The 19706-nt window shown below is 39.4% G+C and overlaps 1 protein-coding gene across 17 annotated transcripts in view; it reads right to left on the bottom strand.

Moving 5' to 3' along the window:
- Positions 1 to 19706, bottom strand: part of Ptk2 (protein tyrosine kinase 2) — a 152490-nt gene that overhangs the window by 116013 nt on the left and 16771 nt on the right. For all 17 annotated transcript variants that reach the window (XM_055626593.1, XM_055626585.1, XM_055626584.1 and 14 more), the window contains exons 3-6: positions 13567 to 13733; positions 7099 to 7186; positions 3443 to 3522; positions 3100 to 3162 (exon numbers count right to left, since the gene is read on the bottom strand). In XM_055626593.1, the coding sequence (XP_055482568.1) occupies positions 3100 to 3162; positions 3443 to 3522; positions 7099 to 7186; positions 13567 to 13733 (398 nt within the window). The remainder of the gene's footprint in view (positions 1 to 3099; positions 3163 to 3442; positions 3523 to 7098; positions 7187 to 13566; positions 13734 to 19706) is intronic.

Here is a 19706-nt window from a genome sequence, read left to right as displayed (position 1 = left end):
AAGAAGAAGAAGAAGAAGAAGAAGAAGAAGAAGAAGAAGAAGAAGAAACCTAAGCTATTAAGCTATACAACCATAACATGTATGCAGAGGACCTAGCTCAGACCCATGCATGCTCCTTAGTTTTTAGTTCAGTCTCTGTGAGCCCCTATGAGCCCTGGTTAGCCAATTCTGTGGAATATTTTCTTGTGGTGTCCTTGAGCCCTCTGGCTCCTACAAAGGAGCCATTTGACAATGTAACTTAAACTTCCAATAACTAGAGAACATTTCATTACCTTTGAAAACAAACTTAAACCCATTCAAGGGTCCTCCAAAATAACCCAAATGATGACACCTGTACTCTGTTACTCCTATTTGCCATTGTTCTTTGGAAGAGTTCTACAGTTTCATGTTATGCTGGCTGATCATCTCTCCTCTTTACAGTGGTAATTACAGTCAACTCAAACTCAATGCTGGGATCATGACATCCAATTTTCTGCTAATACCAACAGACAGGTACCAGCATGACCACTACTGTACACCACAAAGGCCTTCTGATCAAGCAGCAAGAGAAGAGCTAGGCATGGAGTCAGGTGTTTTGCACATGTAACCACTTGGCTATCACCAAACTTTGGAGGTGGGAAGTGACATCATACAAATATCATAGCTCCAGAGTCACTCTGGCAGAAGTGTAAAAGCTCAGGTATTTAATGGTGAAGCACATAAAAAAAGGGCAAAGTGAAGTTATAGTCACAGGATATAAGACCTCTTTCTTGCAGTAGCCACCATGTTTACCTGTGTGATCATTACACATAAATACCAGGTCATGTCATTCAGGTGCTCAGTCATATCCTCTAAGAAGAAATGAGCTTACACAATCGCTCTGTCTCTTCCTCCTCTGTTAAAGTAGTAATAAGTACAAGAGCCCTGACCTGTAGTGACAATTCTGGAATTTTGGTTTCTTTAAAAAAAACATAGAAATATTATGTTTTCACTTTAATCCCAGGTGTGGAGATATGGAGCTGCTTTGTAACAGATGACTATGATTTCCCTCCTGCTCTAGCAGAGGAATGCATGATTTTGCCAGCTGCAGATAGTTTCTGCAAATAAGTGATCTTTGGAATGCTCAGGACTTTACAGAGGGTATATAAATGCTAGAGCCCCATAAGTGGGTTGCTCATTGGTGGCTGGGTGCTGTTGGTCGTGGTTAAGCAGCTGTACACATAGAAGAAACAACAAGAAGAAATTAGATATCCTGACTTCAAAGATCAACTTTGCCTCAAGGAACTTGACACCCCTAGTTAGCAAGAAGTAGTCTATCAATAAAATTGGCCCCTTTCCGACCCCTGACTTTATTCAAGATCTCTTTCCCTTCCTCTTTATCCTTTTTTTCCTCTTACCTAGTGTTAAGAGAGTTTAGAGAGTTGAACAGAAGAAAGGGGTGGAGAAGGGTGGAAGAAAAAATCCTTACAGTAGCAAACACTAGCTATACCAACCTTTGCAAAGGAATCTCACAGTCCATTTTTCTGATTTCTCACAAAAACATCACATCACAAAATTTTGAAGGTGCCAACTAAAACCCCAATTCTTTCTCTTCTGTTTACTTGGTCTCATTACCTGAATTTCTATAAATTTTAGAAGCCAATTTTACATTGACTGTACTGCAAAACCAGACTAATTTCTAACAAAGAAACGTGAACCTGAATAGAACTTTCTCCAAATACTTCGCCCAGATGGATACCTGTAATCCTAGTACTTGGAAGTAAAGACAGGAAGATTGAATGTTCAAAGCCAGCAGGCTAAATGAAACCCTACCTCATACAACCACCACCAAAAGCAAAACAAAGAAACCTACTGACAAGCAACCTTTCATGTTTTCTCTAATTCTTGCAATCTGCATTTTAAGCACTAGGAGTCTTTTAAGACTGAAGAATGTAGCCTATTAAAATAAAAGACACAAACTACAGTGAATACTAGACCTAAACTATTAAGGAAGGACAGTAAAAGTCCTGTTGAATTACTTTTGTACTCATCTCATTAATTAGTGGATAGAATGCATGTGACATAACTTCACAAACTTATTTATTGTCTGCTGTCATGAACCTAATACAAGATGTCTTAAGCTCAGAAAGTGGAAGATGCACTAGCTTTGGGCACTTTGAAACATAATGGGCAGACGGGACCTGTGGCAGCTTACCAATAACCAAAATTATTCTATAGTATCTACTACCACCATCAGTAACTCTCTTCCAAAATACTTTTCTTTTTCTGTGACCATTTCTACCCTGCAAACTCCTATTTTGAAATTGGGGGAATGTTAAACTCACATACTATAAAAGTATTTGGACTGACATACAAAGTCTAAATAATATCTAAAACCATGTCTAGTCTTCATTTCAACAGATGAGCTCTGGGTGACCTCTGATGTTATTTTAGCACATTTCTCAAAATACCACAAAAACTTCAGTACCAATACAGATGGAAACAATAGTGGCAAATAACAGTAAAATGGAGCTTGGCTCAGACAGAGAAAAAAAGCAACTTTCTTGCTCAATTAATTATCAACATAACAAAGTACAGAACTTCTAAAGACACAGGTCCAGTTTCCCTTACATATATTTAAAACAACCAAACACAATAGACAAATATACAAACTAGTATCATTATGAGAAATTTTTTCATATTCTACATTCTCTAATATATGAGTAGCAAATAACTCTCACTTCTCCATTTGTTAAAAAAAAAAAGGAATCCTTACTTGATCTGCAGAGAAAGTAAATAATTAATATCCAATTTATGAGCAATTCTGAATTACAATGTAAAACAGAAGCAAAGTATTATTTCAGTAAATTTAATGAATATCTTTTTTAAAAACCAAATACATTTGTGTATGTATACAAGTGCATATGCTGTTAAGGTCATACACATTATTAGTGTAAGATATTTATCAAAGCATTTAAGTGTTTATAAATAAAATTAAAATCATTAGAATTTTTTTTTTCTTAAAAGCTTTTTCTCCTCCAAATAAAGACTGAGAAGACCTCAGGCAAGTTCTCAGTAGAGAAGAGACAGGAAGAGGTACGCTCAGAGTCCACAAGGACAGCTCAAATGGGCAGTACTTACTCTAACACTTCATAGTTGGACTTCTTTTCTAAGGCGTTGCCCCGCATCTCCCAGTAGGATCGCCTGAAATCAGGGGACACATACAATGACATGTGTATAAAAGGAGTGTTCAAACTGTTAAATGAAAAAACAACTGGGGAAGAAGATCCAAGGAGTAAGTAAGTATTGTGGAATCCTCTCATAGCTTAATCACAATTTTACTGGTAATTTTATAAAAGAAAGTGCCTAGAAAATTAAACAAATCCTCTTATAATTTAATCACAATTTTACAGATAATTTTATAAAAGAGGAAAGTACTCAGAAAATTAAACAAACACAAAATCAATGTAGTGATCCCACCTACCTAATTTCCAGACAACCCAACTTCAAAGCTATTTCTTGGTCTACTTGATCTGCTATCTCTAGCATGTAGTCACTCTTCACCTGAAATAAGGAAAGAGGAGACAGGAATGTTTGCAATATATCAATCACTAAATAGCTGCTGAATTTATTTTTTTTTTTTACATATTTGTTCACATTCTGTCAGTAATTATGCTCAACTCTGGATATAAAGTAAGTAATACCGAAAAATAACTACAACCTAAGTCTTTGATGCATATGCATGTTCCACAGCACAAGTGTGCAGATCAGAGGACAACTTTGTAGTGGTGTTTCTCTCCTTCCACATTTACATGGGTTCCAGCAACTGAACTCAAGTTGCCAGGTTTGTGTGGCAAATATCTTTCCACCTTTTGCCAAGGCAGGTTTGTGTAGTCTAAGACTGCTTACCAGTGTGACTTTGAACAACTGATACATTGCACCACAACAACACTCTGTTGCTTCATGCTCTTCCCACTCAGCCCAAAGCAGAAATGAGCAGCAAGAGCTGCATTTCTACTAAACTACAACACAATTTTTCTTTGAGCAATAACTCCAGTTTCCAAAGCATTTGGGGGCCTCAGAGCAAGGGCCACAAAAATTCATATTCTTCAAAACCCAATGTGCAATCTTGCAGTCTTCACCTAACTCTCCATTCTATATTATTAATCTGTGTTGTTTTTAAACAAAATCTCAATCGTTTACCAATCAAGACTCAGGAGCCAGATGTGGGGGTGAAAGGCTGCTAGCTCAGAGGCAAAGAGAGCACCCAGCTGATGTTCCAGATCCCTCCCCCAACTAAATGTCCCTCCCTTCTACTTCCTTTGCACCTCTCTATCTGCCCTCCTGAGATCCTCTTTTTTTAAAAAAAAATATTTTATTATGTATACAATGTTCTATCTGCATGTACACCTGCAGGCCAGAAGAAAAAAACAGATCTTATTACAGATGGTTGTGAGCCACCATGTAGTTGCTGGGAATTGAACTCAGGACCTCTGGAAGAGCAGCCAGTGCTCTTAACCTCTGAGCTATCTCTCTAGCCCCTCCTGAGTTCCTCTTATTCTCTGTTTTGTTTTTTTTTTTCTCCTATGTGCACTCCCTGTCAACTGGTTGCTTGCATTGCCTCTTGACCTATGGTTAACTTTATTTAACCCTGTTCAAGCAGAAAGCTCTTGAATTAAAGATGTGCCAAGTGTGAGCCATACCACAACTAGAATCAGGTTTTTCCAGTAAACAAAACAATCTTGGGGTTTACAGTGTGATCAAATATCCTGCAACAAATCTGCAAAGCAACACTCCTGAAGTCTAACATAAAGCAACAATGGTGACACTTCCAGCAATAAACATGCACAATTAAACCATGTCACAATCCTGCCATCCCACAGTGGGTCGTTTCAAAACACAGTAAGATGGCTGAGGAAATAAAGGGGCCTGCCACATAGGTCTTATTACCTGAGTTTGATCCCAGGAACCCAGAGTGGAGAGAGAAAAGGGACTCCTGAAAGTTGTCCTCTGACATCCACATGCACATTGTGGCACATGATCCCCATATTCACACATATAAACTACACACATGCAAATAATAATAAATTTAAGCACGCACACGCACGCACACACACACTCATGAATAACACCAGTATGTCTCAATACCTGTCAGCATGAAGACATTTGCAAATCTGGAATGCTTACAATCTCCACACAGATTTGAATTAAGAGACCAAACTCCCAAAACCTGCAGCTGATTTAGAAGACGGGGACAAGCACTCTGAACCTAGAGCAGAATTTTGTCAGCTCTCCTTCACAACACATCTCTATTACCAAAACTACACTTAATTACATTATGAGAAACATCAACACAAACACTTGTCAAAACTGGTTTCTTCTCTTCCTATACACCTACTTATTGTCTTCAATTACGTATCTTGATCTTCAAAGCCTAAAATATTCACTCTCTGGCTCTGCAGAAAAAGTACGTTGACCACTGCCCAAGAAAAACATTTCAACTATTAGCTGCTAGGCTACCAGCTTCTAGTTCTAAGATTTTGATCCCATTTGTCACACAGCCGTTAGTATGGTTTTTCCTTGCAAAACCCCCAAGTCTCATGCCTGCCACTGCTTACCTACTTAACTGCTTGGGGGAATCAACCTGTAATTTAGCATAAAATCCCTTTATATAAGCTTATTGCTGAGCAGCTGGAATAATACAGCATAAGCTTCACTTAAATTTGCGACTTCCATACAGACTCCCTACTTTCTTAGATGGAGGAAGGCCAAAAGACAATCAGTTGCTTTCAGTCACCCAGGGCAGATTTCAGAGCAGGTAGCACTTGGTCAATACCATACTGATGATAAACACATTAACCAACTGTCCAGAGGGTCAGTTACTGCAATTTCCAAACACTGTTCACAGGCAGAAAAATCAATCAAATGTTCTAAGTCACTCATTAAAGCCAAATGCATAGTTAGTTGCAAAAAAGAGACAATGATAACAATCTTCAAGGAAAACATCCTCACATATATTGGAGGTTGGTCTGATATGTTGCTGTCCCTTAAGATCTGGTTCCACCGATCTGTTTTGTAAATCTGCCTAAGACATATCTGATTGGGCAGGGCAAAATGGGGTAGGCATGACTAAGGTTCCTGGGCTTTGGAGGACAGAGAGAAACACGAGACACAGATGGAGGAGCCTGCAGAAAAAACCACATCGGGCCAGGAAGAACTCCAATAACGGCGTGAAAAGGCCCAGATGAAAAATAAAAGCAAGTATTTATAAGATTATGGATGGAAGATAGAATGATTAAGGAGGATGCCATTGGATGGGGGTGGGAGGTGGATGGTGAGGTGAGTTAGACCCAAGGTAAATAAGGCAATTATAAAATGTAACGGGTGTCTGTGTCTTATTATTTGTAATATCGGGTTAGATAATGCCACCATGATACTCTTGATGAATGAATGAATGAATGAATGCCCAACACTTTTTTTATTTACTACAACACATATATGAGAGAGCTTTACTCCAAAATTCTACAAAGCATTTCTTCAGAGCAGTCAGTTCCCAGCTTGAAACCACTTGTCTGAAAACACCTACTCTCTTCAAACAGCTGAACAGATATTTGTGCAATATCCCTCTACTAGCACCCCATTAATGCCATAGCACTGCTCATATTCTGCTCCAGTGTTCTCTTCAGTCAACGAATATAGTCACATCCTGGAGTTGTGCTATAAGACTCGGAGCTCCTCACCTTCACTGTTTATTTCCCTTATTTCTTTTTTTTAGGGGGTGGGGTTGTTTGGTAGTTTGGTTTTGGTTTCTCCAGACAGGGTTTCTCTGTACACCCCTTGCTGTCCTGGGACTTATTCTATACACCAGGCTGGCCTAAAATCCACAGAGGCACCTGCCTCTGCCTCCTGATTACTGAGACTAAAGGTGTGACCACCTCTTCTGGACAGAACAAGCATTTTTTAAGACTTGCCCAAGTGTACAAAAAATAACTGCTCTTGAGTTAACACTCCTTAATACTGAACTACTCTACATTTATAGTCATTCTCAAATACAAGGTTTAATATTACTCTAAAATAAAAACACAAAATAAAGATGATTCAAAGAAACAAAGCAGCATATAAAAGAAAATGTTTTTATACCTGTTGATAGAAGAAATTCAGTGTTGGCTTATCTTCAGTAAACTGGTTTAGAAATCCTTTTGGCAAGTAACGAATTCTCAATTCATACCTAAAGGACAATTCACAAAATACAGTGAATAGGAATAAATCACTTTCTCAATTTACAGTCTACAACTATCTTATTATTTTTGAGTACCTCAATGCCAATTAACTGTGAAATATAATTTTGAAAGAAGTATCACATACAATATTTAAATGGAGCCTCTTTCAGCACAAACCTAGTATACCAATGCAGCAGGTGCTTCAATTCAATCTGAAATAAAGCAGAGGATGAGGACAGCAAAGCCTGCAGCCCATAGGTCAGGTACACTTACTCTCCCATCCTCAAGCACCCTACAACTAATTTATACCAGGGACTACACACTGTGTGTTTATAGTGTCTGGTGTGTTTCATTCAGCAACATGCAAATGAGACTATGAAACTAACAGCCACAGTTCTAACTACTTGTGTGTACTGTTTCATCAATAATAATGAGAGTATAGAAGAGTATAGAGAGAGGTATAGTCCTTGACTTTCTGCAGTCTAAGAAAGTATTTGCTCAGTAAGTTTCAGTGCCACAGGAGTCTTCACTCTGAGTGTCCTGGCAGTTACAATTAAGAAAACAGGGCTGGAGAGATGGCTCAGAGGTTAAGAGCACTGGTTGCTTTCCCAGAGGTCCTGAGTTCAATTCCCAGCAGGTCCCCACTCAAACACTGCCTGGCCTGGCTCCACACACAGCATTCTGATACTAATTCTCGGTGTCAGCCACAGGAAACAACCAGAAACTTAGAAATTTGTCAGCATGTTACATAGGTGCCATCTTTCTATAAGATCAAGACTGCCTACAATGGAACTGTGCTATGTCACTTACTGTCAGCCTGAGACTCAATTCCCTCACAAGGATGCTAGAGAAATGAATGAGCATGGAAACACAACTGTGGAACAACCAATGGCACATCACCATAAAGTAGCCCCTGAAGTAGGTCATGTTAGGCATTACTCAACAAACACTGAATAGAGGCAGGGTGCTGGCTCTCCAAAAACTTGTGTCTTTGTGCAAGTCAGAGAACAAACATACATCTATGTGCAGTGGAAATAAACACTGAAACTGGTGGAGGGCACTCAGAGGCATTCTGAGGCAGTGACCCCTGACTATAATCTAAATAAAAGAAAGGAGGAAGGAAGCTACAGGTCACTTGGAAAGGCAAGTGAATAAAAGAAGCAAAACCTAATCAGAAACAAGGCTCTAGCCAAGAGCAGTAGTACATGCCTGTAATCTAAGCAGAGGCAGGCAAATTTCTGTGAGTTTGAGGCCAGCCTAGTGAACAAAGTGAGTCCGGAACAGCCAAGGCAACACAGAGAAACCCTGTGTCTCAAAAACAAACAAACAAACAAACAAACAAACAAAAAAAAAAAAACAACCAAGGTTCCAGAAAGAAAGCTGGTCACACAAACTCCTGCAAATCTTGACAGTAGGGCTTTTCTCAACAAGAAAGGATACTATCATGTTCTAAGCAGAGAAGTGATATCACAGGGTTAAAGTTTCTCTTGACTAGGCCCACTCTAAAGTGGCAATAGGGGCCAAGAAGGGAAGTGAGCACACAATTCAGTAATAGCGACAGGTTAATATTCACCTGTTTTCATACACTCACACACACAGTGCACATTCACAGGTGATGTAACTATAGCTATTAGGAAACAATAAAGCAGTAGATGTAAGCCTGGCGTGGTGGCGCATGCCTGTAATGCCAGCACTCAGGAGGCAGAAACAGGAACAGGCAGATCTCTGTGAGTTCCAGGCCAGCCTGGTATATAAAGCGAGTCCAGGACAGCCAAGGCTACACAGAGAAACCCTGTCTTGAAAAATAAAAATTGAAAAAAGAAAAATTAGATGTAGAATTTCTCTCAGGTAAAAACAGGGAAGTATAGGCAAAATCAGAGTAAAACAGACCTTATTACTCCACACAAAAAGGAACTAAATCCAGTTTGTTTGTATGTAGAAAGGCAAGGCTGCCCCTAAAGAACTCTGGTCTCTGTTTGGAGACCAAACACTAAATTGTATGTATCCTACAAAGACTCTTTGCTCAAGGTGCTCTAATTTAATTCCAGTCTTATTCAATTCCAATCCATAGTCTTCAGCCTGGGACACTTTTCACCCACATCCTTCTTACCCTACCTCCTCTTCACAAAGCTCAGCGTTCTCTGTACACTTCTGTTACCATGCCAAGGCTAGCTATGTTGCTTCTCCATGGATTTCCAAATACCAGTTAAATATAACATGCCCCAATAAAGTTATCCTTTTCTACGGCTCCAAAGCAATCTGTTCTCAGCAGTGTCACAGGCATCTTGCTTCCTGGAGCTCACATCAACTGTAAGCATAAGATGCCTACAAGTTAAGCAATTACTGGGAACTAAAAAATATCTAAATACTGATACTAAGATAGATTAGCTATTAGTTATATAGTGAAATAAACAAGGTACAGCTTCATTAAACAACACAGATAACCCTCACAAGCAAAATGGTGTGGGCAAACTCATTCTTACACTTGCCATTAAAAAAACCAAACAGAAAAGGATGGATACAAAAGTGATCATTTAGTAAAAATTATCATGCCAATCAAGGCAGAATCAGTAACAAATGCTATGACTAGTGGGTGGTATTACACTGAAAACAACGCTGACTGCATGGTCTCAAGTGTATTGCCTATTACATTACAAAGGGGAAACAGTAAGAGGAGAAACCCAAATGTCCCCACCACAGCCTACTGATCCCAAGTGGGCTTCTTGGTAAATTGAGTCTCCCAGAACACACTTATCATGCAGTAATAACATTGTAACTGGCCCAACACTCAGGAGGCTGAAGCAGGTGGGTCTCGGTGAGTCCAAGGCCGGCCTGTTGGACAAGCACAGAAAGACCCTGTCTCAAAAAATAAAAACAAAAACCATCCTGACATCTTGTTTCAAAAGACAAATATAACCTTAACATAATCATGACTCAACAGTAGACAAACCCAAATCAAAGAAACAACCTAAAGAGTATTCTTCCAAAGTATCAGTCAGACGGGGGATGGGCACGGAGAGCACTGAACTGTCACATAGTACTCTCTTCTAGACCATGATGTTACTGACAAAAACAATGTAAGAAAAAAATTCATGTCAAAACATGAATTATTACTGAAAGCATTACAATCTTAAATGTAGAATCAGGCAGGATGTTTCAGAAAAACAGAAACAAAAGCTAGTTAATACATTAACATGTTCTTTTCCAGCAGACAAATGTAAACAATGTAATGCTGGAACAGCATAAAAAAGAAGCTTGTATAGGGATCCACAACAATTGCTTCCCATTCCCTTCTCTTGTCTGTTTGCTCTGATATAGGGTCTTGCTATGAAATCCTGGTTAGCCAGAAACTCACTAGGTAGCCCAGGTGGTCATATACCTGAGGCAATCCTCCTGCCTTCGCCTCCCAAATTCTGAGATTAAAGGCATGTACCACCACGTCTGGCCACACAACTACATACATTCATTCTAAAAAGATAAGACATCAACTAATCACTGAAAGCAAAGACTCATCTGAACAGAATTTAAAAAGAGTAAAAAAAAAAAAAAAAGCATCATAAAACTGTTTACTCTTCTCCTCTTCTCATCCAGTGTGGTGGCACATGCCTTTAATCACAGCACATGGGAGGAAGAGACTAGGGAATCTCTGTAAATTCTAGGTTAGTCTGGTCTACATAGTGAGTTCCAGGCCAGCCAAAACTAAACTGTGGAAGAGAGAGAGAGATTCTTGTTGTGATGCATGAAAACAACTCAACAGCATAATCATTGGTTGATGGGGAAATTCAGAATCAAAATCAACATGTTAACTGGCAATACAAACACTATCGAAATTATGAAACACAGCTAAGCAAAACTGAGACAGCAATGACTTTTGGGTCAAATACATTCTTTAGAAAAATCTGAATGTAACAATAAAGAAGAAGAAATTCATTTTCATTACTGTAGCAAACAGTTTGGTTGCTACTTGAACACTATCACATTATTTTCCCTTTTGCTTATTTTACAATCATACTATCACTACATTACCTTATTCCATTTCCATTAAAGTTTTATACTCTAGACTAATGGAATCCTAAGCAAAACCAGAGCCAGGGACAAAGTGATGAGTATGACAGTTCCTAAGAGAAAAAGCTGAACAAACAGACACTGGGTAGTGACACAGCTGAGCACTCACAAAAACAAATAATACATCCACTGGCAAAGGGAAGTATATTATACTCCACAGTCACATCCTTAAGCAACACACTTGATGTGTTTAAAAAGCTCATGTCTCAAATGAGCCAAATGAAAAGTCATGAAGATTTTATGAAAACAGAGGAGAGTGTAGGACAGAGGAAGTCAGAAAGAAGGGAAGGGTAGCTGACCCAACAACTATCAAAGACAACACAGGAAGAGACTTGGATTGCAATATAGGTGCAAAACCCTAAGATACACTTCAGAGTTTAGTGGAAGCTGCAACCTGAGGAACCAATGTCAGCAGAGCAGGAAGAAAGGAGCAGCCCTACTTGCAAAGAAGGCTAAACCTCTGGAGCTGAATCTTCATACAGAGAAGCTACAGAATATTTCTAAGCAGAAGTGGCTCAAACATTGCAACTGGACATTCAAGATCTCTCAGCACTGCCTTGGAAAGACTCCTGACCCACTACTTACCACCACACCATCCCTGCTCTTCTCTAGCCAACATCTTTAGGACCAATGACTGCATCAATCTGCTTACCAGTTTCTCTGTGCCCCATCCAAGAACATGTGAAGATTTAATAGAGAACACACGCACAAACACAGCATACACAAACACACAACAAACATACATCACATGGGAGGGAAGGAAGGAGAAAGGGAGAAGCAGAGGGATTGAGGGAGAGTCGATAACATCTTTACATTCTCCATGCATATGATCCTGCTTCCTCTGGTCATCTCTACAATGTTCTCAGCAATATTCAACTCCACTAATTTTTCAAACATCAAATCTTGTTTCAGCAATAAAAACTACTCTATTTTACTTGACTTAAGGTAAAATAAACTGGCCTAAAAGAATAATAACAGAAAAGCTTGTGCTTTAAACAATAAAATTCCTGAACATAAATAAGGTATCTGAACTCAACCCCCCCACCCCCGCCAAGGTGTCTATGCAAAAGAAAAACAACATAACCATAGCAGGTAAAAACCTGCAGTTATTTTTATTTGACATTTACATATTTAATTTTTAAACATAAAACTGTCTAACTGTTCAAAAGCCAATTTTCCCTTCCCTATCATTGGCTGGTAGAAACCAATCTAATTATACTCTGCAGAAATAGTTTGCTCACCCCAGTGATCTGACAAATTTAAAAAATACAACTGCACTATCTGATGAACTACACAATTGATACAAAACTGTATGAATTCATGTTTCATCTAAACAAGCTGGCTTTCCCTGTTGAGCGAGGCCTTTAAGATACTGACCTTCTTGAGTATATACATGCCTGAGGACGCAACATGGACAAAGCCTACTTTTTAATTAAGATTTAATGTTTTCCAACTAAAAGGATTCACTTACTAATATAAATTAACCAGGAAAAGGACAAATGACTAGAAATTTTTAGTTTATTTATTTTTCATTTTCCGGGACACTTTCTCTCTGGTTGGTTGGTTGGTTTTTCAAGATAGTTTTTCTGTGCAGCACATGCTTACTGGAACATATTCTGTTTGAGGCTGACCTCAAACTCACAGAGATCCATCTGCTAGAATCAAAGGCATGTGCCACTACTGCCCGGCTGGAAATTCATTTGAGTCACTTTAAAATAACTTCAATTAACCATGCATGGTAGTGCATGCCTTTAATCCCAGCACTTGGGAAGCTGAGGCAGGCGGATCCGAGTTTGAGGACAGCCTGGTCTACAAAGTTCATTCCAGGACAAGCAGGGCTACACAGACAAACCCTATCTTAAAACAAACAAACAAATAAATATAAAAATAATAACTTCAATTACATTCCTGTTTGAGCAGGAATCACTAAGAGCTAATTCCTACAGTCATCCTATATATGAACAAATGTGCATCCTTCTTTTCAGGTAAACATAGGTTAGCTCACTGATGAAGCCATCAGCTGTGATTTCCTCCTAAACAAGTCTAGCCCCACTATGTGAGAGATCAACAATGGATCAAAAAGCAGCATTAAGAACAACTATTATCAGCAAAGACCATGTTGACAGAAGACAAGGAATGGAAAAAGAAGCATGTTTAACTGAGTCTAAATAGTCACTGGCTACTCACTACGAGGCAATTTCCTCTACGCAGGAATAGTGATGACACGCAGTATAAAAGCTGACACACACATTCATTGTCTCACTCATATTTTTAACATACAAAGTAATACAGCATGGGCATGCCATGGTGATCAGAATCTTACTTCCACTCCTCTGGTGGGTGGGCGAGTTCATATTTCTCCCTCACACTGGAGACACCCATGTCCACGTGCAGCCAGTGCACCTCCTCCGATCGCAGGTGACTGAGGCGAAATCCATAGCAGGCCACATGCTTTACTTTGTGACTGTCGACTATCTTCTGAATGATACCCTAGAACACACCCCACAGAAATGATGGTTACAGACCAAAAAACATCCAATTAGTTATTGAAAATCTTAATAAGCATATAATATAAATAAAATGTTAACCTCATAAGAATTATTTCTTATGCAGCAATAATTTTTTCTAAAGTTGTGAGTGTTCTGTCTGCATGTACTATTCCAAGCCAGAAGAGAGCATTAGATCCTTTTATAGATGGTCATGAGCCACAAATTGTTGCTGGGAGTTGAACCCAGGTCCTCTGGAAGAGCAGCCAATGTTCTTAACTGCTGAGCCATCCCTACAGCACCTATGCAGCACTATCTTTGTGAAGAAGAAAAAACTTTTTGGGGGGAGGGGGACACAAAAAGAGTGTCTTCCTATTTCTTTATTGACAAACAAGGCAATATAAATGTAAGACATTTCAGCAGCTCCACCTTCACATCATCTCAATTCTGTCAGAGCAGACCAGCCCCATCAGGTTCTACTTTCTAAAACAAGATCTTCTGAAAGACTGGGCTATAACATTAATACCATTTATAAAAACATAATAACTATTATGTATTCTATGAATTGGTCATAATTAGTTTTCTTAGCTTTGTATACATTAGAACGTGGCAATTTTAAATGCCTCCAAACACACTGCCACTTACTATGCTCTCTGAGTTCAGGAGACTTCAAATATGTCGACAGGAAAGGTAAAATTCCTCCTGGGTCTACGAAAAGGTAAGCTTTAGGATGGCCTTCTCTCCTGCACCTGCCTGCTTGGGGAAGCCAAGCAAAAAGATACCCTGTTAGGAGTTAGTCTGATGCATGTTACTGGCCCTCAAGTTCCGGTTACACCTATTTTGATTTTGTAAACCTGCCTAAGACATACTTGATTGGTTGATTAAATGGCCTATACCTGGGCAGGGGTAGGTGTGGTTCCCAGGCATGGGGTCCAAGAGAAAATCACAGGAGACAGAGGGATGGGAGAGAGGAGGAAGGAGGATACCACAACAGGTTAGCGTGGAGAAGAAATCGTGTATGCCTGGAGAAAGGACTCCAATAATAGCATATGTAAAAAAGCCCAGATAAAGAATACAACCACCATGGAATTATGTATGGAGGATAGTTTAGATGAGGAGGATTAAAATGGATGGCATTGGACGGGGGCTGGAAGAAGGATGGCGAGGACAGTAAGCCACTGTAGGTAAAATATCTGCCCAGAACAAGGTAAATAAGGCAATTATAAATCTAACAGGTGTCTGTGTCTTATTATTTGTGATAGTGGGTTAAATAATGCCGCCACAATAATCTTACGGCTAATAATAAAATAGCCCAACACTTGTTTTTTAATTACTATAACTATATCCCAAATGCTGGGGAAGGGGGTTCCTGCCTTTAATCCCTGCACTTGTGAGACAGAGGCAGGAAGACTTCTGTGAGTTCAAGGACAGTCTGGTTACAAAGAGAGTTGCAGGACAGCCAGGGCTGTTACACAGAGAAACTCTTCTCAAAAACCAAATATAACCCAAATCATGGCAAATGTATAAGCTATGTAGGTATATGATTGAGTCAGATGCTGGCTGCACTTTGTACATAGGACATACAAAGCATAACCCACTGTATTATCTCTCCCAGATAAAAAGAGCTTCCTTAAAGGAAGCTGTCATCATCATAAAATATCAATGAAAGAATATAATAGTTTTTAAAACTCAGGAAGATGGCTCAGCAATTAAGAACACGTGCTGCTCTTGCAGAGAACCTGGATTTGGTTCCCAACAAACCCAACAACTGCCTGTAACTCCAGTTTCAGAGAAACTGGTAACTTCTTCTAACCTCAGGCACTACAGGTACATGATACACTAACACATATCCAGGTAAAATACACACACTTAATTTTTTTTTAAATTTAGCTATTAATTTAAAGCTTTAGATTTACTAAGGAATTTTTATTATGGTCTATGCTATTAATAATATAATAAAAAATATTCTCAATTGTCTTAGTCACCATACTATTGCTGTGAAGAGATACCACGACCATAGCAATTCTTATAAAAGAAAGCATTTAACTGGGGCTTGCTTTCAGTTACAGAAATTTAGTTTCTTATCATCACTACAGCGTGCAGGCAGGTGCTACAGCAGTAGCTGGGAGCTACATCATGATCTGTAAGCAGAAAGAGACTCTAGGCCTGGCATGGGCTTCTGAAACCTCAAAGGCCACCCCCAGTGACTAACTTCTTCCAATAAAGTCACACCTCTTAGTCCTTCTAATCCTTTCAAATAGTGCCACTCCCTGATGACTAAGCATTCAAACATATGACCCTATGGGGCCATTCTTATTCAAACCACCACATCAACCTTCTCTCTATTTTATATTTAATGTATATGCATGTGTGTTTGTGTGTGTGTGTGTGTGTTGTGCATACGTGTATGTACACCTATGTGTATATACAGAGTCCAAAGAAGGACGCTGAGTGTCTTCCTCTTTCCTCTAGCCTATCACTAAATAAATCACAAGCTCATTGTTTTAACTATGTGTTGGCAAGAAAGCTCCTGGAATTTGCCTTTCTCTCCTGCTTCTCCTCTCCTCTAACAGCAGTTGAGTTACAAATACCATCAGCTATGCCTAGCTTTTTGTATGAATATTAGGGACTTGAACTCAGGTCCTCATGCTTGCACTGTTAACATCTGGGCTATCTCCCAGATCCTCAACCTTCTCTATTTAAAAAAAAAAAAAAAAAAAAAAAAAAAAAAAAAAAAAAAAAAAAAAAACACAAGTACCATTAAAAAGTAAAATAAATAAAAATAAAAAAGGTTATAGAGAGCCAGGCATGGTGACACACATCTGTAATCCTAGCGTTCAGGGAGGTAGGGGCAGGTGGATATCTTAGTTCAAGGACAGCCTGGTATACAAAGGAGTCCAGGACAACCAAGGTTAGACAGAGAAATCCTGTTTTGAAAAACAAACAAAAAACAGCTATACAGACAGTGAGGAAGTGTACGTTATTCTGTACCTTATACATGTACATGGCAGGCTCTGAGACTTAAGTGGATGAATCAGTCAGTTGGCTCCCTTTCAGATCTCCCAGCACTGAATAGGAGATCACGATCAATACAGAGAATGACAGAGAGGCATGGAAGAGACAAGAGAAATTAGACATGATACCAGAAGAAGCAAAATATCAGGCTGAAGAATCCAGGATAGATTCATAAAGAAGATGAATCCTTATCAAGACAGGAAGAACGTCTACAATCTACAGACTTCCGTGGAACACAGGCAGGCATAAGATGTCCTTTCTGCTGCAACACCTCAAGAATTCCCAACAGTCACTATAAATGACAGGACAGGCTGCATCCTATATAAGGTTATGCTGCCACAGAGGGCCAGTCAGAGTTTACCTCAGCCCAAGTTACTATCTTAAATCCTTGGTTCTAAGTGGAGGTTTTCCCATAGGAAAGAAACATAGGCTAACCTTTGTGACACTCTCAAATCAAATGTCACTTGTATATCTCCTCCTTAACAAACCATGAGTCCTTCAGCTACTTTCAGGTGCTGCTGCTCTGAAATTCTCAAAGGCACTCCTGTCTCCCCGTCCCAACTCTGCTAATCCTACACCAGTGTATAACAAGGCTACTCAGAAGAGCAGATCATAGGCACCACATCACTTCCTTGCAGCTCAATAATACAAGCATGCCCTCTCTTGTTTATGCCACACACACTCCACATGTCAATCCTACTCTATTCACCATTTTATGCTCACCTAGCCTGTCCTTCCGCACCTCATCCTGCAGAGCACAATTTACTTCTCACACTGGTATTTGTCACCATTAACATGCTATGGGGCATCCCATTCCAACAGGTGCTATCTTCGATGACTCCTTTAAAAGGTCACTTGCATATCCTTATAGCTCATGGGCACTTACAGGAGCCCACCTGTAGCAAACCAGACATAGTGAACTTAACCCAGCTCTATAGTGAGCACTAGCAGAAACCAAGCTTCTATCTACTCTTGGTGTTTTATGGAGCAGAAAATTAAGTCTGATCATTTGGTCATGCTGTTTGAAGAAACCCAAAATGACCTCAGCCTGTGTTACAGTAACAAAGTGTCCCACACTATAGCCTCTTGATGAATCAGTTACAGTCAGGAATCAGTCAAAATCAACAGGCATACAGAGATTTTACTTTTTCCCACCTCTTTGCTTTTTCATCATACTTTTATACATGGCCCATCATTTTCTTCACTCTACAAATTTCTTACCAATTTCTCAGGGCAGCAACAGACACTGTAAATACAGAAGTCACAAGTTCCTAACTGAGGAACTTGCATACTCAGTAACCCAATGAGTAAAACTGAAAACCAATTACTTTCCTCTGGGAACACAATTATTGGTTTGGTTTGGTTTGGTTTGGTTTATTTTTGAGACAAGGTTTCTCTGTGTAGTGCTGGCAGGGCTGGATCTCACTCTGTGCACCAGGCTGGCTTCAAACCCAGAAAAATCCACCTGCCTCTGCCTCCCTAGTATTGAGATTAAAGGTGTGCACCAACACAGGCTGGTGAACTCAAGTACCCTTGACAACTGCTTGGCAAAAAATATGTGTTTGTTTTCTTATGGAAACTAGGCATGACATAAGGCAATATGATTGTATATCAAGATGACAAGGGGTGTACTTGTGATGGCTATTTTTGGTTGTCAACTTGACTACATTTAGACTTAACTAAAACTTGAGTAACTGGGGAAAAAAAAAAACAAAAACGTGTTCCCAAGACACTGCACTGTTGCTCTGCAATGCTCCCATCACCACACAACACACACAAACACAGACACAAGATTTCTGGAACACAGTAAGAGGAGTGGTTTTATAAATATGCCACTGAAATCAACTTTAACTTCTTATCCTAGCTTTGCAGGTCTTGAACCATCTACTCCTATGAAATATAAAACCATATTTGGCTAAAAACCTCCATTTCTCAATTTATGCCAGGATTCAAAAACAAGAGTTTTCTGGGCTAAATACTCATAATGTCTTTGTTTGTTTGTGGGGTTTTTTTTTTTTCATTCATTCGTTTGTTTTGATTTTTCAAGACAGGGTTTCTCTGTGCAGCCTTGGCTGTCCCGAACTTACTTTGTAGACCAGGCTGGCCTCAAACTCACAGAAATCTGCTTGTCTTTGCCTCCCAGAGTGCTAGGAGTACAGGTGTTCATGTGGTACCTGGCTTCAAATCGGTATCTCAATAAAAGAATATTTAAGGATGAAAATAAAACAATGGTCATCTCAAAACTTCTATAGGATAGCACTTGTTCCATGCAGTCCTTCACTACTAATGGACTATCATACTGAGAACCAGAGGTGGAAACATAAAACAGTTCTCGCTGTACACCTTTCTAGCTGCTGCCATTTATGGTATACTACCAGCACAGGACAAGAGTAGCCTGTTGAAACCAAACATCTTATAAAGTACAACAAATTGTGCACCAACAAAACAAACCAGTCACTTCACACAGGATGTTAGAGACTATCTTTCATCTCACCTTGGCAATACATAAAACCAACCTTAAGGTTATTAATGTGATGAAAAAAGCTAAAAATCAATCCTACCATGGGCACACTGTCTAATCACACTGTCTAACCTGACTGGTGAAGTGCCAGAGACAACACCCAGCAAGCACTGTAAACCGTGGACTGTTCACAGAAGATCTTCCAGGCCTGTGGTGGAACCCAGGCAACCTGATCCAAAGTCCCTTTCATCTGGCTCCATCATCCTTAACAGAACTCATTACTCACATTCTCTCATTCTCTCTCTCTCTCTCTCTCTCTCACACACACACACACACACACACACACACACCTCTAGACACTGGAGTATTTCCCAATCTAATCAGAAAAGCAGTCACCAAATGCTAAGATCTAATGTTACCCTTAAATTTACTTACTTATAATTTACTTACTTATAACTTATTTGACAGACTCAAATAATACCAGCCATTTCCAAGTGGCTT

This window comes from Psammomys obesus, unplaced genomic scaffold, assembly GCF_907164565.1.
Source record: "Psammomys obesus unplaced genomic scaffold, mPsaObe1.curated_primary_1811, whole genome shotgun sequence".
In the NCBI taxonomy this organism is placed as follows: domain Eukaryota; kingdom Metazoa; phylum Chordata; class Mammalia; order Rodentia; family Muridae; genus Psammomys; species Psammomys obesus.
The sequence above is the reverse complement of the archived record's forward strand: the minus strand, read 5'-3'. Positions and strand labels throughout refer to the sequence as shown.